This window comes from Festucalex cinctus, chromosome 4 (assembly GCF_051991245.1).
Source record: "Festucalex cinctus isolate MCC-2025b chromosome 4, RoL_Fcin_1.0, whole genome shotgun sequence".
NCBI lineage: Eukaryota > Metazoa > Chordata > Actinopteri > Syngnathiformes > Syngnathidae > Festucalex > Festucalex cinctus.
The window spans coordinates 25,293,204-25,312,787 of NC_135414.1; the positions used below are offsets into that span (position 1 = coordinate 25,293,204).

The 19,584-nt window shown below is 38.9% G+C and overlaps 3 protein-coding genes and 1 long non-coding RNA gene across 8 annotated transcripts; 2 read left to right on the plus strand and 2 right to left on the minus strand.

The window, feature by feature from the left end:
• The first annotated feature begins 902 nt into the window (after window positions 1-902).
• Window positions 903-1,763, plus strand: LOC144016973 (uncharacterized). The gene is made up of 3 exons (XR_013283043.1): window positions 903-1,223; window positions 1,322-1,446; window positions 1,560-1,763. It is a non-coding gene; the product is annotated as an uncharacterized LOC144016973 (long non-coding RNA).
• slc7a9 (solute carrier family 7 member 9) lies at window positions 1,158-8,418 on the minus strand. 5 transcript variants are annotated; one of them, XM_077518181.1, is made up of 14 exons: window positions 8,315-8,397; window positions 8,050-8,217; window positions 7,204-7,306; window positions 6,227-6,374; window positions 4,122-4,364; window positions 3,919-4,044; window positions 3,750-3,849; window positions 3,598-3,642; window positions 2,980-3,103; window positions 2,332-2,435; window positions 2,111-2,207; window positions 1,852-2,001; window positions 1,581-1,755; window positions 1,158-1,366 (listed from the first exon to the last, which is right to left on the minus strand). In XM_077518181.1, exons 2-14 carry the CDS (start codon window positions 8,172-8,174, stop codon window positions 1,305-1,307), a joined length of 1,602 nt encoding a protein of 533 aa, XP_077374307.1. In that variant the 5' UTR covers window positions 8,175-8,217; window positions 8,315-8,397; the 3' UTR covers window positions 1,158-1,304. The 5 variants fall into 5 exon arrangements, with proteins under 5 accessions (XP_077374307.1, XP_077374310.1, XP_077374309.1 ...); XM_077518184.1 differs by having other exon boundaries at window positions 7,204-7,274; window positions 8,315-8,396; XM_077518183.1 differs by lacking the exon at window positions 8,050-8,217 and having other exon boundaries at window positions 7,204-7,274; window positions 8,315-8,418.
• Window positions 8,419-9,455: 1,037 nt separating this feature from the next.
• Window positions 9,456-11,385, plus strand: nudt19 (nudix (nucleoside diphosphate linked moiety X)-type motif 19). The gene is made up of 3 exons (XM_077519866.1): window positions 9,456-10,338; window positions 10,766-10,973; window positions 11,057-11,385. Exons 1-3 carry the CDS (start codon window positions 9,562-9,564, stop codon window positions 11,254-11,256), a joined length of 1,185 nt encoding a protein of 394 aa, XP_077375992.1. The 5' UTR covers window positions 9,456-9,561; the 3' UTR covers window positions 11,257-11,385.
• Window positions 11,386-15,439: 4,054 nt separating this feature from the next.
• Window positions 15,440-17,521, minus strand: LOC144017894 (regulator of G-protein signaling 9-binding protein). The gene has a single exon (XM_077519868.1). The coding sequence runs from the start codon at window positions 17,023-17,025 to the stop codon at window positions 16,285-16,287; it is 741 nt and encodes a 246-aa protein (XP_077375994.1). The 5' UTR covers window positions 17,026-17,521; the 3' UTR covers window positions 15,440-16,284.
• Window positions 17,522-19,584: the final 2,063 nt, after the last annotated feature.

Consider the following 19,584-nt stretch of genomic DNA (forward strand, 5'->3'; position numbering starts at 1 on the left):
TGGAAAACGTTATTTACAGTAGGAAACTTATTTATTTATTTACTTGCTTAGTTTTGAATTTAGCTTAACACAAGCTGATGACCCTGGAAGTTCCCTACAATTTCTACAATTTCTACAATTTCTGTTAGAATTTTTAATTAAACAAAGCTGTCTATTGTTTATATGTTTAAAATTAAAAGAAAAGGCAATTTATTTTTTTATGCTATTATTTTCTCTTTTATTGCAAATGAAAATCGGCTTGAAATATCGGTTATTGGCCTCCTTGACAACTAATAATCGGTATCGGCATCGGCCCTGAAAAAGCCATATCGGTCTATCACTACTCTTTAACTCCTTAGTACATTCATCCTTTCATTTTGCAGCGGAGCGAACATCCCATATGACGTGTATGAAGTTGTTGTTGCGAACAAAAATGACCCAAAATGTTTTATTTCAAGACAAGGTGTTATAACGCAGACGATTTTATAGCTTCTCTTTAATAAAAGATGTAGTAAATAAATATAATCGGCAAAAATACACACTGACCTTTGTCAAATTGTTGTTTTTTTATCATTCTTCAGGGTCTTGACACATTGACAACATGGAGTTATAGTTATACCAAGTTTGGGCGAATCTTGCATAGCACATTAACCTTTGTAAAACAAATGCTGGAAAATATGGAATACGCTATTTCTAACTTAAACTTGAAGCATAGAACACATTACACATTCAAGCGCGTAGGAGTGAAGGAAGCCTCATTCCTGTGTTAAACAATGCACCACTGACATCTAGTGGTACATGCATTTTTGTTTTTTTATTGTTATTTTAGTGGCGCCATAAAGGTAAATTAAAACACATTCCTCCTGGTCATATAATCCTTTATTATCAACAGTAAAACAAACAAAGTAGTTTATCATCCGAATGGCATCATTTTATAAACAATAAAATGCCATGAACTACAAAAATAATACAATTGTAAATAATAATGTATCATTTTAGATTCTGTATTGGTGAAGAGGGAAACAGAATTTTTCTCTAAAAATTAACTTGATACCTCTATGACAGTGTTAATCAAAATTGAGCATTTTTTTTTTATTTTCTTGTAAAACTGCTCAAAATTGTGGAGGTGCGCCTAATGTTGCAACCCTGAACAGGAAGTCTTTTTTTTTTTTTGTGTGTGTGTACACGTGGTTTGCAGCTATTTAACAAAGGTGACCCTGTAATTGTGGCTCAGATCCAGTCAGGTATTCCAAGTTTTCTGAAAATGAGCCTGGCACATTTCCCGCAACAGGAGCCAAATGGAAGTTGACCTGGTTGTCTCTCCCTCACTCACATTTCTCAGGAGGAACGACTTCCAACAGGAGTTGCAGATGCATGGTGATGGGCCCTATATGGGGGTTAAAGGTCAAAGTAGCAAGGAGTCAATTCTGGATTACGCTATAGATAAATAAATAGGTAGATGTAAAAGTGAGGTGTACAAAATATTAAACATGTTTGAACTATATGCCACATTGTACAATGTGACATTGTGACAGTACATCTAAGTTAATTTTCAACAGCTGCCTTTTTTTCACTGCTAGGTTAATTGCAAATCTACTTACTCATGAGTTTGCGTGCCCACTCGACCTTCAGGTGGACAAAGGGGTAGTACAGGAGGAGCCCGCTGAGGATGAAGATGGCACAGTAGAGGTACTCCAATTCGGGATTGTCAACGATGGGGGCCAGGACCAGGTAGCAAGAGATGAGCACCATTAGGGCAGCAATTATAATGGGAACCTTTGAATAAATGCAAACACTTGAGCTTTTGTTGCAGCTAAAAAAAAAAAAAAAAAAAAAAAAAAAAAAAAAAAAAAACATGCATGATGACTGCACCTTGACTGGTCTATTCAATTCCTTCCTTGTGAACCGCATGACGATAAGAGCAGACATGGTCAGGCCGTAAAAGAACCACTGAGCAAAACTGAAGTAATTGATGAGGATGTTGATGTCTGCCGGAATTACGTATAAAATAGCCAGAAAACCCTGTAAAATAAAGCATGGGGGAAAAAAAAACACCTTAGTAGCATTCGTAAAGCATTAAAGCTTTAATAAAGTACGACGATAACAACAAAAAATTTTGTATAGCACTCACATTGAACATCAGAGCTGGGGATGGGGTGAAACGCCTCAGACTAATAAAAGATAAAATTTCCACCATGTGACCTTCTCTGCCAGATACATAGGCAAGCCTGAGAATCAAAGCATACATTGACATCACTTTTAAATAACTTCACATGACTTTGCGCTTCCTCACCTGTCACCTGAACAGAACAAATCTTCTTTCTGCATGTTTGTTTGTTTTGTTTTTTTTACCTGCCTGCAGTGAAGCAGCTTCCATTGGCCGAGCCAAAAGTGGAAAAGACGACAAAAAGCGGAACAATCCAAGACATAGGGTAAAGAACTTTGTCACCAAATGTCTAAAAAAAAAAAAAAATGAAAGAAAAGAAACAGAAAACTTAGGTGGATGGCTCAATAAGATAAGATCCATTTCACCGGTGAGGATAAGTGACAAAAATAGACAGGTTAGCTGGACAATATGATGTAGAGAATGTAGCTTTTTTTTTTTTTAATTGTTACACAAAGAAATTCAGACAAAATAATTTCAAAACTGTGCTAAGCCATCAGACTTGATGTAATTGACCTTGAATATTTCTGCCATTTTCTATCCCGTTTTTCTTGTTTAGGGTCAGGTTAGTCAATCACAGAAAACTTGAATATTTGACCTCTAAAGTCAAAGAAAGAATCGTTATGGTCAATATCAAAATATTTTTTTGAGGATTTGTATTTGTAACTTAAAAAAAAAAGAAAAAAAAAAAGATTTTTTTTTTGGTCATTGTGTCACCAAATGGGAACAATAATGACATAAGCCTTTCACCTGCATGACTCACTGTAGTTTGTGTCCAAGTGTTGTTATATGTTACATAATGAACATCAAGGCTTTATCCTGAATCTTCCTCTTACCACGGCTACAGCGGCGGATGACAGCAGTTCATTGGAGGTCATTACAGTGAAATAAGCAATGTTGATCATCACATAACACACAGCCACCAAGGGGATCCCAATGAGGATCGCTAGTGGCAGGTTCCTGTGGAAAATTATATGGACAACAGTCAAACAGTATCCGTATTGATTACAACAGCTATTACGTATATAGCAGCCACAACATTAGGTACACCTGCATAATCTATTAAAAGTCAATGTACAAGCAGTATCCAAAAAATGTCTACTTTTCACTGACACATTGAAAAAAAAAAATACCGATATACTATGCAGTATAGTCTATATACATGGTATGCATATAAATATCTAAATATGGCATATATAAACATGGAATATCAGATTTAACATAAAGTAGCTGAAATATTAGAAACATTTCTCAATTTCAATATTGTCTACTATAACCACAATAATAAATTACATTAGTAGTAGTGCAGTGCTGACCAATAAATGCTCTCATATTGTACTGGAAGATTTTTCGTGCACCCAATGAAGTGTGCAATGAGTGAGTGCATATACAAGCTAACCTGAATACAGTATTGTGACTTTAGTCTGAAGGGTGGAATTGTAAGTGTTTCCTACCTGAAAGGGTTTTTGAGCTCCTCTGTGATGTAATTCAGTTGACTCCTGTGAAATAAATGAAATGCAAACAAATGATAATAACACACTTTATGTCATATTCTAATCCATATGTAAAGATTCATTGCATCACTTTCGAGATACTGAATATTTACCATCCATCATAGGCCCAGAGTCCATTATAAAAGGCAAGTCCGATTCCTCCAGCAGTCACTGATTTGCCGACAAATGCATTTGACAAGTTCTCAGTTTTTCCTGGACACAAAAAGATAAATACTAAAATTAGATCAACTGGCACAGAAGAAAACATTTATGAAGTCCCACCTTGCGCCAAGAGAACAATGCCACCTCCCACTATGATGAAAATGATTAAAAGTTTGGCCCCAGTGAAGATGTTTTGCACGTAACTCGCCAATTTGACACTGAAGCAGTTGATGGTCACAATGAAAACTAAAAAAACAAACAAACAACATATTATTACCATTGTTTGTGTCGCACACATGTACAGTAATGGTAGTTGATGTCACCTATGGCTGCAGTCGCCAGACCCTTTGTGACAATGACAGGAGGGCTGCATTCAGGAAAGAAAGGAGCTGAGGCGTACTCGGCAAAGCTCAGCGTGATGATGGAAAGGGCCGAGGGCTTGGACACCATCACGGTGGTCCACGAGTAGAGGTAGGCCACCGGGGGGCCGAAAGCTTCCATCAGATAGGAATACTCCCCTCCGGATTTTGGGATCATGGTGCCCAGCTCGGCGTAGCACAGCGCTCCTGTGAAACACACAAGATAACAGATAAGACAAATTAGTGGGAGGATTTTTTTATTTTTTTTTACTGATAGCATGTTCAACAAAACACCTTATTATGAGTCAGTTTGGCAAAATGTTTACTTTTAAAATCGTCTGTTGACTTTGCAAAAGGCAACATGACCCAAGGTGTCAAGAGCAGGTCGTGAAGAACCACATAACTTCTCCATCACGATAACAGATTAACTCATTCACTCCCGGCTGTTTTACTGGAAAGTTTTGTTTTACACAATATTGTGTTCTATTGCTATAAAAGCATGGAACCTATCAAAAGAAAGATTAAAGTCTCTTCTTTCATCAGGAAAAAAAATGTATGTTTCTATCTCTTTCCGTTTTGCAGCAATTAGCATTAGAAGAGAGCTAAGTTTAATCAGTTTTCGCAAATATATTTAAAATTGTAAGTAATTGAGCTTTTTTTCTACATGGGCCTGGTTGATCTCCTTTGCTCTGCTCCCACCTGCTGGCCGTTTGTGTAATAACTACCATTTCTGCATGCAACCGTTCTTTGCAGTTGAGAGGCTGCATCAAAGCCTTCTGTATGCTCTACCATAAAAACAACTACAACAAAAAACGTATAAATACGTCTTTGGGACACTTAGAGCATTAAAAAAACATATTTATACGTTATTGGGAGTAAATGAGTTAATAGGTTTAAAATATATTTTATTCATAGTATATTATTATTATTATTATTATTATATTATTCATATTATTTATTCATTTTTTTTCCACTTTTTTTTTTTGGGGGGGGGGGGGGGGGTATTTTCAGCATTTACATGAACAAATGTCCTTTTTAAATGTTTTATTCATTCATCCCATTAAATAATTGGTTTAGTGAACACTGATTACCATGTAGTGATGTAAGGCTGAATGATTTTGAATAATAATCTGATTGAGATTTAATATAATTAATTGTCCAGCCCTATAATGTTGTCATACTCACGTTTTTGTGTACATACTCTTTCAAAAAATAAAAACACACAGTGTAGTCTCTCTGTGTGAATGACCCTGAAGACGAGGGTGGTTATCTTTATTGTCATTCCCGTGCTTTGATAATGTACTGTATGTTTTCTACAGCATCTGTCGTATCCTTGACGCCACCTCCACTAAGCCGAACAAAGTCGAAATGTAGCTCCCAGGTTACAGTGGCCAGCTTTGCTGAAAGATGATATTTGAGTGAATTCGACTTCACTCCTCCTCAACTATAATATGGTGCAGTGAGCATGGGAACCACTAGTCTGTATTAAATATAAATTGTATATTGGGAAGAAAGGAACAGTGGCATTAATGTACAGTTGCCAATTGTAATTGATCACAAGGCAATATTGGAGACTTCAGTCCAATGTAAAACCAAATTATATTCCCCTTTAATTCATTTGCTCCCAAAAACATATAAATACATTCTATCTTATATTACCATGCTCCCAAAGACTTTTTTTATTTTTTTTTTTAATGCTAGCTAGAGCATACAGAAGGCTTTGGTGCAGCCTCTGAACTGAAGAGAATGATTGAAGCAATGGTAGTTATTACAAAAACGGCCAGCAGGTGGCAGCAGTGTATAAGAGATCAATAGGGCCATGTTGAAGAAGACTCATCCTGTAATGCTAATTACTGCAAAATGGTAACAGATAGAAATATACTTTTTTTCCTAATAATTATTTTTGTAGGTTCCATGTTGCTTCAGTGAAAGGTTGGGAGTGAATGAGTTAAGTTTTCAAAACAAAACGAATCATACTTCTAGGATGTCCATAATGTTCTTTTAGGATATGTTGTCAGTAGCCCGTCATGCATATATGGAGTCGATAGCAGATTGTTTTGGTCTCTCACCCAGCATGGCTAACACCCCACAAGCGGTCCAGATGAGGAGGCAGGGCCCCACACCTCCAGAGTAGAGCAAGACCGCTTTGGGAGAGATGAAGATGCCTGAGCCGATCATGGTGCCCACAATCAGACAGACGGCGCTCAACAGGCCCACCTGAGTTCACACACAAATAAATATATGTGCAAAAATTATCCAATTGCATTTAATTAGATGGGGGGGGGGGGGTTATTTTCTAAAATAATATATCATTGTTTCTCTATCTATACCCCCCCACCATCACCACCACCATTTTGTGTTTGAGAAATGTTAAGATCCGCTAAAATCAAGGTTGACGTACTTGAAATTTCCATGGTGTCTGCCGTTTTTTTTTTTATTAACTCTTTTACTGCCACACGTTATCAAAAAAAAACAAAAAACTTTGAGATAACTAAGGCTTTGATCATTCACGAAAAAAAAATAAAAATACAATGCTTACATCTGCTGGTCATAGTTAGTGTTTCCACAAACCATTGACCAGGCAGCGCTGCACTTAGACGTTACACTGGAAAAAAATAAAAAATAAAAAACTTAGTTGACGTCATTTAACGTTTATGGCAGCATAAGCCATGATTTTACTAAACGTTTTTGGCGGTCAAAGAGTTAAATGTGATAATTGTTCGATATGAGAACACATACAGTATTTGTATGTTGATTATGTTCTCATCCATTTGGACCAATGTGAAGCAAAAAATTAAATCCCAATGTACCTAGTTTAGAGGTCACTTTTCCCAACCCCTAATTAAATTGGCCTGAACCGGCTTAAAGAGGTTCATGGGACCCAAACAGTAACAACGGGTGACTGTGAAGTTAATTTGTAGAGACAGCAGCTGTGGCACTACCTGGCACTTGGGCGCAGACACCGCCACTCTAATTACTCGCTTTGAGAATGACATCTCAGAAATTAAACAAACACATCAAAGAAATGAATAAATGACACACTCACCTCCTTATGAAGGACAGTGGCCTTCACTGGATGTGTAGTCTCGCTTGTGCTTCTGTCTTCCATTGTGGTGTCTTGGTACATGAAGATGACACAGAATGAATAGCTCAACACCACAAAAAAAAAAAAAAAGTTTATGGTTAACTTCAGGAAACAAAGATAATTTTTATTGAAATTATATTGCATATTGTAAAGTTGGCATAATAAAACTACACGCAAAGAACATTTCACCATGCAACCTTCAGTCAGGAAAAAATAGACAGTTAATCCATGACCATGAATTGAAAGTGTTCAAAATCAGCTCCAATAAGTCCAAATGCAAGCAAGAATGCAATGCAAATGAGACTATAGTGGCTCGTGCACTGGGAGATTTTTTTTCCCCCCTGATTTGAACGGTTGGAAGCACCCGATGACCCTGAAAAGGCGACGCTCTGCCAATGATACATTAAGTTTGTAATAAAAGCCACTCGTAAAAACTAAAAATGAAATGCTCAGCTAAGTTTGGTTATGGAAATCAATCAAAAGTATGCAACGCGATATATCTACCGTATACCATATACCAGTGGTGAAATTATTTTAGGGTATTCTGGGAAAACAGTGTGTGCGTGCGTGCGTGTTTATTTTAATATTATTATATTACAGCCATCCAGCCACTTTCTATAGCGGTTGTCGTCATTCGAGGCGCAGGTGAGTAGAAGCCCATCCCAGCAGCTGACTTTGGGCGAAAGGCGAACCGGGCACACTGAATTGCCAGCCAATTGCAGGGAGAAGGGAACATATAAACAAACCAACCATTCATGCTCATAACCACACATATGGACCATTTAGGCTTCAATGAATTGAACGTACCGGTACTTGTTTTTTGGAATGCATACAAGCACAGTGAATGTAGCAGGCCCCCCGAACAAGGATGAAACTTTACTGCTGATTTGTGGTTTTATTTTTTTCCACCGTGAATCGCCATGAATCACCATGCATCACCGTGTGCACCGTATAATCACCAAATCACCATAATAGCTGAAAGATATTTCAAACCCATGCAAACAATCATCAAAACGGTGTATATGTACAAAAACAAGTGCCAACAATAAACGAATTATTAAACAAAATGTACCTTTTGCCTCTTCGGAGGGGCTAATACAAAATAGGACATTCCTCGACACTGCGCAACAAACTTTTGCAGCGTATTTACGCTATTAAGTTACCTTAAGTACAAATAGAACTGACCCGGAAATGACTCTTCAAAACTAAAGTGTAAGCAAAAAAAAATATACATGGAAATTTCAAATTAAAATACAATCAATAATCAGGTAAGAAAACATAATTATGGTTATTTACAGGGAAAACATGTAAACCTCACAAAGGAGCACCCAAGCCAAGAATCAAATCCAAGCCCTCTCAGCCCTCACAAACGTGCTAACCACTATAGTCCATCGTATTGCCCTACCAGGTTTTACAATATTTAATTCAACCACTTTCAACAGTAAAAATGACTTGTTCCTTGCTATGACTATACAGTACCTGTTCTTGTCAAACCATAAAGTATGTGTTAATTAATTTGTGATATAAAACTAACTTGTTTGTCCACTGGTAATGTCAAGTTTATAATGATTTATTAAGGACAATTAAAAAAAAACATTATGTCATTGTATAATAATCATTTGTACAGTATACCGCTTGTCAATTTGTGTTAATATGCTAACTTACTGTACAATGTCAAAAATCCGTTTGGTATATTAGTACGCCTACCTTTAAAACAAATAGGTCAACCGTCCACCTCAAACAAGAGTGCATGAGCGTCAGTACCGAAGTTCATTCCAAAAAGTGAAACTTATACATTATATGCTTGAAATTAATTCAGCACATAGCAAAAAGCTGACTCCTATGTGATTTGGTTTCACTGAATTGAACTACTAAAATACGGTTTGCACAAGTAATTCATTGAGATGTAACTGTACATCTTCTTTCTTTCTTTCTTTCTTTCTTTCTTTCTTTCTTTCTTTCTTTCTTTCTTTCTTTCTTTCTTTCTTTCTTTCGTTATTTATTTATTTATCTATTTATTTATCTATTTATTTATTTATTTATTTATTTTTACAGGTTATATTATGATAAAAAAAAATCCGTTTGACAATTAAATTGAAACAAAAATTCTGAGCCTGTAGGTGGCAGCAGCTGCTTATGAATCATCTAGCCTGTAGAGGGCAGCAGTGAGACCTGTCCGCTGATCCTCAGCCTTTTGGAGGCCGGAAATAGTTCTGATAAGCAGTAGTACTTCCGGGTTTCACCTACAAAACAACTTTCCCTGTTTATTCGGTGACTTTCCAATGAATTTGACAAGAATTTAAGATTTGACGTTTTAAAATGAACACTCGACTTAAACACTGGAAGGAGGCGGCCACTCTCATTTTAGCCGCGGGTCACAAGCGCGGCGCGGACAGTTTATCCACGCCGGATTTTGCGTGTTCTCAGTCGCCGTTTAAAACCGAAGGACGACGTCAGGTTCCTCACCTCTTTGATTACAATGTTTTACTCCTTAAACGAAGCAGTAAAAGCGGATTCATGCCTAACGCGTATGTGTTCCCCGGAGGTATGGTGGACTCTTCCGATTTTTCCAGTGAATGGTTGGACGTTTTCAAAGCTTTCACGAATTCTCCCAACTTTGGCTTAAGGAGCGTCCATCAACCACCAGAGACCAGACCGCCGATATTTGCTACGGACAGGCTCAAACTGGGCTCACCTATCCCGGGAGAGGTCGCATTCCGAATATGCGCCTTGAGGGAGACATTCGAGGAATCTGGCGTGCTGCTTTTTGTGTCCAAAAAGGAGGAATTGAGCCTGTTGGAGAGCATTAACCAAAGGCGCACCGCTGATGAAGTCAAGCATTACAAAGTAAACGAGCTTTGCAGCGATGAACTGAGCAAGTGGAGGACTTTGGTGAACCAGAACCCTTTAAACTTTGTCAGGATGTGCATGGAGTTGGAGGTGCTGCCCAATATATGGGCCCTCCACGAGTGGTCGAACTGGCTGACACCTGTGAAAAAATACGGTGCGAAGAGGTTTGACACGGCCTTCTTCATGTGCTGCTTGGAGGAGAGACCACATGCCCTCCAAGACCAGAAGGAAATTCAACACTTGCAGGTGTCTTTTAGCATTACACAAGGCCACTCTTGTTGTTGTTCAGATTTGAAAGCAAACTTTTTTTTCCCCCTGAATAATAGAAGTATTTATTAACAGTAGGGGTTCATTGGTTTATGATGTATTCCCAACATGACTGACATAACCTATACTTAATACTAACTATATTTAAATAGCGGCAGGTGTGTGCTGCCTCCCATTTGACATGAGTTTGAATGTAATCCCCAGCCAGACATGAGATGATGTTCATACTTTTTTTTTTTTAATTTCCCCTCAAAAAGATTTCAGGGTGGCACATAACCAGTTGTACAAGTTTAGAAATCATTAATTGTGGTCTCATATTTAATATCACCATAACCAGACATTTGAATAGGGGTGTGTAGACTTTTTATATCCACTATAGCTCACCTCGTGTGTCAATGCATCCCAGTGGTCGACACCTTCGGACATCATGCGGAGCTTCCGGGCTCGCAATTTGTGGGTCGCACCCCCGCAGTTCTACGAGTTGAGTCGCATGTGCCTCTTCCCCTCGCTGAGCGACCTCGGCGCGTTTGCAAGGCAGCGCGGCACCGACGGCTGCGAGCAGTGGCTGCCTGTCATCTTCTTGCAGGATGACAGCTTCATGTCGGTGCTGCCAGGTGCTTGATTAAACTTTTTTTTTTTTTTTCCTCCCCTTGACTGATTGTTCCAATGTTGAGATTTTGCCGCTCTTCTCTTGCAGGAGACCAGCTGTACCCGTCTAACAGTTCAAAAGCGAATAAGGAGAAGACAAATGTGGAGCCTCAAGATGGTTCTAAATCTGCACTACACCGCGTCTTGATCTCAGACCCCTACAATCCAGAAATACAGGTCAACATCACTCCCAAGTACAACCACACGCTGCCTCTCATTGGACCAGTGGACTTCACAACCCTTGTGTGAACACAAATCACAAGAACACTCACAGCGGGAAAACCCCCCACCAAGTTTTAGGGCAAAATAAGCATATAATATAAAGTGTGTGGTGAGGGAGTTTTACAGCCTTAAAGAATAAAAACAAATAAAATTAAATATGACTACTTTGCCGACTTCATCTATTGTGGGCATTTTTGGAACATAATAGATGAGGGTACTGGTACTGTATGGGGAGTACCACTGCCAAGAAGATTCTGTTGTCATCACCACTCGTTTATGAGTTCTCTTGAATTTCAACAATGCAAGCATTTTCCTCAAACAATATCTCATTGAATTCTAATGTTAAAATTCCATGTGCTAGTGGGGATCATTTTGTTGAGCCAAACACTGATATTATTTAAATGTTTTGGAAAAAATATACTTTAGTACCTTTCAAAGTTAAATTATAAAATCAAATTCCACATTACAACCAAAGTAAATATGTCATTTAAAAAAAAATCAGATTCAGTATTCTCACCAATTCACCAACAAATGCAGTATGTGATATAGTGCTACGGGAGGAAAACAAAATATTTTAAACTATATGTAGTTATGTCGTATATGTCGTTATGCGACAACTTTAAAAACTGAAACTCCAATATTATACAGATTTTTCATGATTATTGCTTACTGCTAATGAAAACCACAAATTCGCCATGTCAAGAAATTCAGAATGTTATGAAACAGTGAAACAATCAATGCAATTTTTAAAGAAATTAGGTAGGGATTTTCCTACTGAAACACATTTTACTGTTTAATAAATCATAACAATGAGTATCGTATATTTTAAATTAAACTACTGAAATAAATATCAGCAACAATCCCGCCTTATAAATTATAATTGTGGCTGTTCATATAAGTGTATGAGTTAGGATCTTGTATTATTGTTGTCATTGTTATATTCTGAAATTATATTATCATTACTATTGTTATTATTCTAAGAAGCACAATTTATTATAAAGCTTGTATTTTTAATGAAGAAAAAAACAAACATCAAAACTAAATGCATCTAATGTATGAAGATGAAAATGGAAATATACCGTAACGGGTGGCTGCTTGCTATGACAGGCTAAGTTGAAATAGCAGCGCTCAACATTTGTGCTGTTTGCCTTGGAGAGCCAGTTGAGGGTTACCATGGCAACTCCTCAGCCTTGGAAACCCACTATCTTTGTCCGCGATGAGGTGATGATGCGGTCTGTCGAGCACTCTGTTTGGGTGAACGCTCACTCACCTTTAAACGACCCTGCTCATATGATTCAAGTTTAATGCAGCCTTCCGGAGGAAGTTCTGGAATTTGAAAGCATGCAAAAATATGTTGCAATATTTCCTGAGCTACCTGGAATAGTCTCCAGAGTCAGCATCCCTCACGCTTCAGAAACTTGAAGGCCAGCATTTTAGACCCCTCGCTCTTCGCCATGTTTAATTGATCACCTTTGTGTTTTTGGATCTTTTAGTCGACTGTGCTTTTTATACATCGTATCCTAATTTTTGTTTAATTGCTTAAACAAAAATATAGAGATTATAGACAATGCGAGTAAGAATGGGCATTTGAAATGAAAACAAAGTTAACATTCAATGTGTTGGGGAAGAAAAAAAAAAATCATTGTAATGAGATGGGAGAGTCTGGATGCCCTTAAGTACTGCTTCGATGCCAGTTTTGTTTAGCAGAATAAATCAAACATAAACAAAAAGCACTGAAATGTAAATAATTGCCAGTAAATTGAGTCTTTTTGTCCTTTTTTCCATGCATCCAATTTATGCTTCCTACCAACCTTAAGCGGTTACATCCTCCTTACTATCAGGAAACAAAATATTGTCCAATCATGTTTATTTTGATATTCCCCAATTCTTGTGAAGTAACTGGAATACTGCATATGAAATTTTTGAAAAACAACAACACGTTTTTATTTTTAATTAAGCTATGATGTGTCCACTACAGAGGACATTTTTTTAAACTTAAATGCTAGGCTCAAATACAGTTAAAATAATTCAAACAATACTTTAATGTGTTCTTAAGAGTTTCATAGAAAACATACTAACAACATTTAAAGCCTAAATTTGTTCAATAACAAGTGTTATACACTTACTTTTCCTCTTCCCTAAAAAGTGCTTGCACTGAGGGAAGCCCCACCCCCCACACATTTGGTATCATAAGAAAGCCTTGAATGTCCTCTATAGAGCACAAAAGGAGTTAATTTAATCGTATGCACTGGGTGGAAGATATTCAGGTTTAAAAAGGTCCACTACAGAGGACAAATTTGAATTGCTGGTAGTCAGGGGGATATGTTAATTCATTGGCATCCCAGTGCACTACTTAACACCAAACCCCTCCTTCAAACCTCAGAGCCTTAACATCTCCTGCGCTATTCCAGGAATACACAAATACTCTTACAAGTAAAACCATTAGCCAGGCAGATCAAGCCTCTCAATTGGAAAATTGAACAGCATTTAACCTTAAGGTGGCTATGTCCAAAGTAATAACCGTCTGCTTAAAATCCCTTCAGCTTTGCAGCGTTTACAACCAGGATCATCATCTCAAATGATGCTACACAAAAGAAAAAGAAAAAACATATGCAATGAGTTCTACTGTGTGTGTTTTGATTGTTTTTTATTGTAATAAATATATCTGAATGTATATACATTATCTGACACAGATGACTTTGTACAAAACCTCTAATCATACATAATGTTCTGTATATACATATTACACGTTGCAATATATACATTCAACCCTGAAAAGGAGCACAAGCTTAACAGTGAACTGGTGCATTATTTAAAGACTGTGGTTTGTCTCATAAAGGTCCCAAGAAAACTCTTTGATAGCATTAGCATAGCATTGATGATATGGACACCTACTGCCACCTACATTATTAAATCACATAGTAGCCTGTGGTGAACTAACTGCTGCCTTTCACGTTTTCCCCTCTTTTCTTTTGCTTTAAGAAGTGTACATGTAAAACATCATTTAGCATCAAGAGGAATACTTAGTAGTCAGGCATCATTCCTGCATGAGCTCTCTCGCTAATCCACTTGGATTACGTGTTGCTGATGGCCAGATACCGCCTTACATTACAGCATTGAAAACATCTATGAAGACAGACTGGCGAGAAAGGCAAATAACATTTGTACGTACACACCGACTGACATCAAATTTTAAACTACTGCCGCCTCGTCGTCGCTTCTGTCCACACTCGACTGACCACAAAGAGATTCAAATTCTCTTTTGTACCATAAAAGCCGTAAATCAGTTGAGAATAATCTCCAAGTGTGCATAGTGCATGTGAGGTATGTTCTTCAGATGATGTCTGTCGATGTCAGTTTGTGTCGTGTCTGATGTCCCTCCCACCTTGTGATTGTGTAGCAAACTCAACTGCCCCACAGGGACGATAAATTGATCTACTCCTCCACACTACACTTTTTTTTTTCTTTCCACCCCTTTTCCAAAAACAAACAACCCCCTGGACCTTAAAACTTAAAATAGGCCAATCTCACCACTTTTAGTGCATCTACTTTTTTTTTTTTTTTTTAATCTAGCGCAAATACATTGACAATTCAAATTTCTTACTGTTGCAAGTCCATTTTTGCTTGCATGACCACACAAAAAAAAAAAAAAAATCATGTGGTGCTTTTTTTTGGATGCCCCCACTTCACCCCAGTGTTGATTAGGGGCAAAAGGAGCAGTGCCCAACAAGGTCCAGCAGATGGCGTATATATTCAATACTGAGGAATGATCCAATAGTAAAATAGTCCCGTAGTAAATCCTTGTTCTGCTGTTTTTGGAGTCATTTCCACAATGAAGATTATTATTATTATTGACCTACTTGTGCCCCATAATTTCTGCCTAGTAACAAGTGGCTGCGATGAAACAAAAAAATCCACACAATTCTGTTGGCAATGCTTCTAAGGCGTATAGGGCCCACACGGGATTACTCCAATTGTTACAAGAATAGAGTAGAATATTGTAATTTCATGAGAAGATATGACATGAATATATTGGTAGAGTTACCCAAAAAAAAAATCGTAATATTGCTGCAATTATTTTTACAATAATAGACTGTTAAACTGAACAGTATTGTTCTCGTAAAAAAATAATAATAATAATCTCTGAATAATACCACTCTTGGGTGGTAAGAAAGTTATTGATTTTTATTTGTACTAATAAATAAATAAATAAATAAATAGCATTAACAACCTTTTTTGTCATAATTCTACGCTACTTACATAAAATTTCAGATCAATTTAAAATCACTTTTCTCAGAATAATCTTTATTCTTGTAATATAAAACTTGGAAAAGATACGTTTGTCACGTAACATTAAAAATGAAATTATGACTTTAGTAACATGAGTTTCCCCCTAAAAAAAAAACAAAAAAAACGTTGATTTCTTTTTAAAGGGACAGTGTGTAGGATTTTAAAATGTTCAATATTAATTTTCGAAACCAACTTTTAATTTTAATAATACTGTATGCAAAAAAATATGTTCTATCACATCAACGTACATTTTTTTCAATATAATCGTTGGTCCAGTAATCGCTAATTACACTGGCTGCGCCGTGCTTTACAGGAGGCTAAGATGTTTTGCCGCCATCTTTCCGCTACGGATACCCGAAGGAGAAGAATTCGCAAATGTAGTAAATGATGGAAGTGTGATTTCTCTGAGGCACCGTAGCACGTGTGCTTCAAAATGCACACACTTCGAACTTAGGTCATTACAGTTTATTAGTGCACCAATAGATGGCACTAAATTCTACGCACTGTCACTTTAACAATATGATTTTTGTCGTAATACGACTATTGTCATAACACAATATTTTTCTTCGCTTCAGTTCAACTTTAGTCTTGTAAGTATTATAACCGTACAACTTTATTTTCATTGCGGCCCCATTTTGTCTGATTGAGTAAGATGTCGAAAATGAATCACAAAAATTTGACTTTTTAAACGGCACATCAGTAAGAGAGGGTACCGTACTGTATAGTAAAGTGGCGATTTGGTGCTTGCGCCCATACTTCCCGTTTTCAGGACATGTTGATGACCAGATATCCAAGAACCACCGCCACAGTCACGATGACAAAGAAGACCACCACGGCGCAGATGGACGCCAGGCCCGCGTCCCCGCCGCCTCCCCCCTCCTCATCCTTGGGTTCCTCCTCGCAGATGGAGATGACGCCCACGGAGGAATTTCCCACGCTCATGTTGGACTTGAGCTCGGCGCCCGCCTCCTGCTTGGCTTCCACGGCCCACGGCGCCACCTGCACCTTCATCTCCATCTCCTCCATCATCTGGCTCACCTGGCTGATCTCGGCCTGCAGGTCCCGCAGGTCCGCCGTGTCGATGTTGCTGTCCGCTTCGTACTTCATGTTCTGCACGCTCATGGCGCGCGCCGCCACCGTGCCGGTGCTGCCCGTCATGCCCGTCTGGATCAGGTGCCTGGTGGGCACCTTGAGCGGGAAGTCCTGGCCTATCTCCAGGGAGCGCTTCATGTCCACCTCCAGGAGGTCCATGCTGCTGGAGAAGAGCACCCATAGCCGCTCGTACTCGGCGCGGTCCTCCTTGCTGATGCTCTTGTCTTTGAGCAGAGAGGTCAGCTTAGTCCGGTTGGCCACGGCCAGCTCCTGCGCCTTTTTGCGGGTCCGCTTCAGCTCCTCGCGCAAGTTCTGCGAGTCCGACGTGCTGCCCAGGGCCACGACCAGGTGCCTGTAGCACGCCGTCACTTTATTCAGAGCGTCCAGCATAGTTTTACACTCCTCTTTGCCCATGGTTGCTCACGGACGCGCGCTCTCTCCTCCTCCTCCTCTTCCTCCTCCACAGAAATATGGCAAACAAGAGAGAAATGGCGATCTGCGTGGATCACCTCTCTCCTATGTGAGTGCACATTCCTTTCTATCCTGCATGCCGATTCCTCTCCAGGAGGCTTACGCGCCCTTAAATGGGATTTAGCCTCTTTTTTTTTTTTTTTTTCCCGAGCTCCTTTACGCACGGATGCGCAATAATCCCGAAATGTGTTCCTAAAAAAAAAATATCCACACTTGGCTACAGGTGGCCAAAATAATACGAAGAAAAAGACCTAATCGGTCAATTCAAAGATAACGATGGAGAGCGTCCTTCGGTGTTGAAAGCTGGGGGAACAACGTCGCCGCGACATGGAGACGTTCGCCGTTTGATTCCGTTGGGCTTCGTGCGTCTATTTTGGTGGCGGAAAGCGCAATGGATGATGTTTAAATGCCATTAAGCGCCTTGTGTGGTCACGTGTAAACGCGAGGTCCACCGTGACGACTGCAGAGGAGGAGGGACGGGGGAATCCGAGCTCGATGATTGGCTCGTGAGGGTGCTTGTCACGTGGGGCACGCACGCAGGCGTCATTGGGTTAGGCCAGTACAGTACCGGAGATCCCAACAAGGGAGCGTGACCGTCACCTTCCTCGGTTTGGACGGCCGGTTCGAACTCACTGCTTTTTATTCGCACGCTGCTTTTTATTCACTGTAACAATCAGTGAAGTACAGATATTTAAGGTATTTATATATAATAATAAAAAATAAAAAAAAAACCTGACTGTGGTAAAAGTGACGTGCGGTGAGGTTCATCGCTGATGAGGCACTCTGATAGAAAAATATGAATTCAATACAGATTATGCTATATTTCAAAGCTTTTGATTATGCTTCAATGATCACTTTTAACAATGTGATAGTGGGAAAAACAAAAGAATGTTTAATAAATACAAGGTCAAGTTTATTGTTTTAATTTTTTCCTGATCTTTTTCTTTTAAAAAAATATAAAGAAGACAACAACAAGAGGCGGCACGGTGGGCGAGTGGTTAGCACGTCCGCCTCCCAGTTCTGAGGACTCCGGTTCGAGTCCAGGCTCCGGCCTTCCTAAATGGAGTTTGCATGTTCTCCCCGTGCCCGCGTGGGTCTTCTCCGGGTACTCCAGTCTCCTCCCACATTCCAAAGACATGCATGGCAGGTTAATTGGTCGCTCCGAATTGTCCCTAGGTGTGCTTGTGAGTGTGGATGGTTGTTCGTCTCTGTGTGCCCTGCGATTGGCTGGAAACCAGTCCAGGGTGTCCCCCGCCTACTGCCCAGAGCCAGCTGAGATAGGCGCCAGCACCCCCCGCGACCCTTGTGATGAATAAGCGGTCAAGAAAATGGATGGATGGACAACAACAAGAAGAAAGCATTTGGTTTGTGGCCATTTTTCCGGTGAGATTCATGCCCACAGAGTCGCCATCTTAATAGTTGGGTCGTTGCTGCTTATTCTTGTTGGCTACACTGCTTGGATAACGTGTTGTTTACCTGCGAGAGCCCCGCTGTGTTAAGAGGTGACAGCGGCAGTGCTTGCCCCCTTTGCCCGCTTTGCTCTTTTTGAATTATTGAAGCGGATGGTGCCTAATGATCCACTGACAGCGGTGTCAAGCTAATGGACTTCAGCACACACGGGGGGAGAAGGGAAATGAAGTAAGCTGAGGTTGTCTGTGTCGCAGCTTGTGAATAGTGCTTTGATTTGGATGGGGGCTTACAGCACATTTGATTAAACATTAAATACGGTACACAAAATGAGAGCCGATACATGAGCAAATAAAAAAACAAACCTGTACAGAGTACTTTGTATTACAAAGATAACAATGCTCAATTTTGATTTATGCATAAGTCCAAGTTACCACTATACATGATTTTTTATTTTTTTCCCCACCATAGCCTATTCAAATTTATTGCAATGATAGAGCAGGGGAAACAAACTTGTTTTCCTTACAGACTGTGGTTGTATTTTTCATTTTGTTTCACTTTTATTTCATTTTGACTTTTTTTATTTGTTATTTTTAATTAGTTTTTAGGAGAGGTTTGTTGGTTTTGATTAGTTTTTATCTTGTTGAAAATGTTTTTTTAGTTTAGTTTTTATTCGTTTTTTTATTTTATTTGTGTTTTAGTTTTTTTTTTTTTTAGAGTATTTGTCCAGTGCAAAATAAACAAAAACAAAAAAAAAGATTACTAAGTATTGTCTAAAATATAAATACCAAAATAAAGACTTCAAATGTGTTACGTTCTGAGGTTGGATCCCAAAAGCGTAGACACAAATAAGATTTTAACTCTTTATTCGCATAACATCGAGAGGCGTAGAACAAACTTGACTTAGACAAGAAACAACGAGAATGCATCAAGAATCTCGAGACGCCAAGCCCCCTTGGGCTGTGGAGATGCACAGAGGAGCAGAGGTAATAATCCGGAAAAACACACATTTCTCAGACAGCATATAGACGTGGGTAACAGGACTGACATGGAATTATCTGATTGGCTGTTGACCAGATAAAGAGATTAAAGATT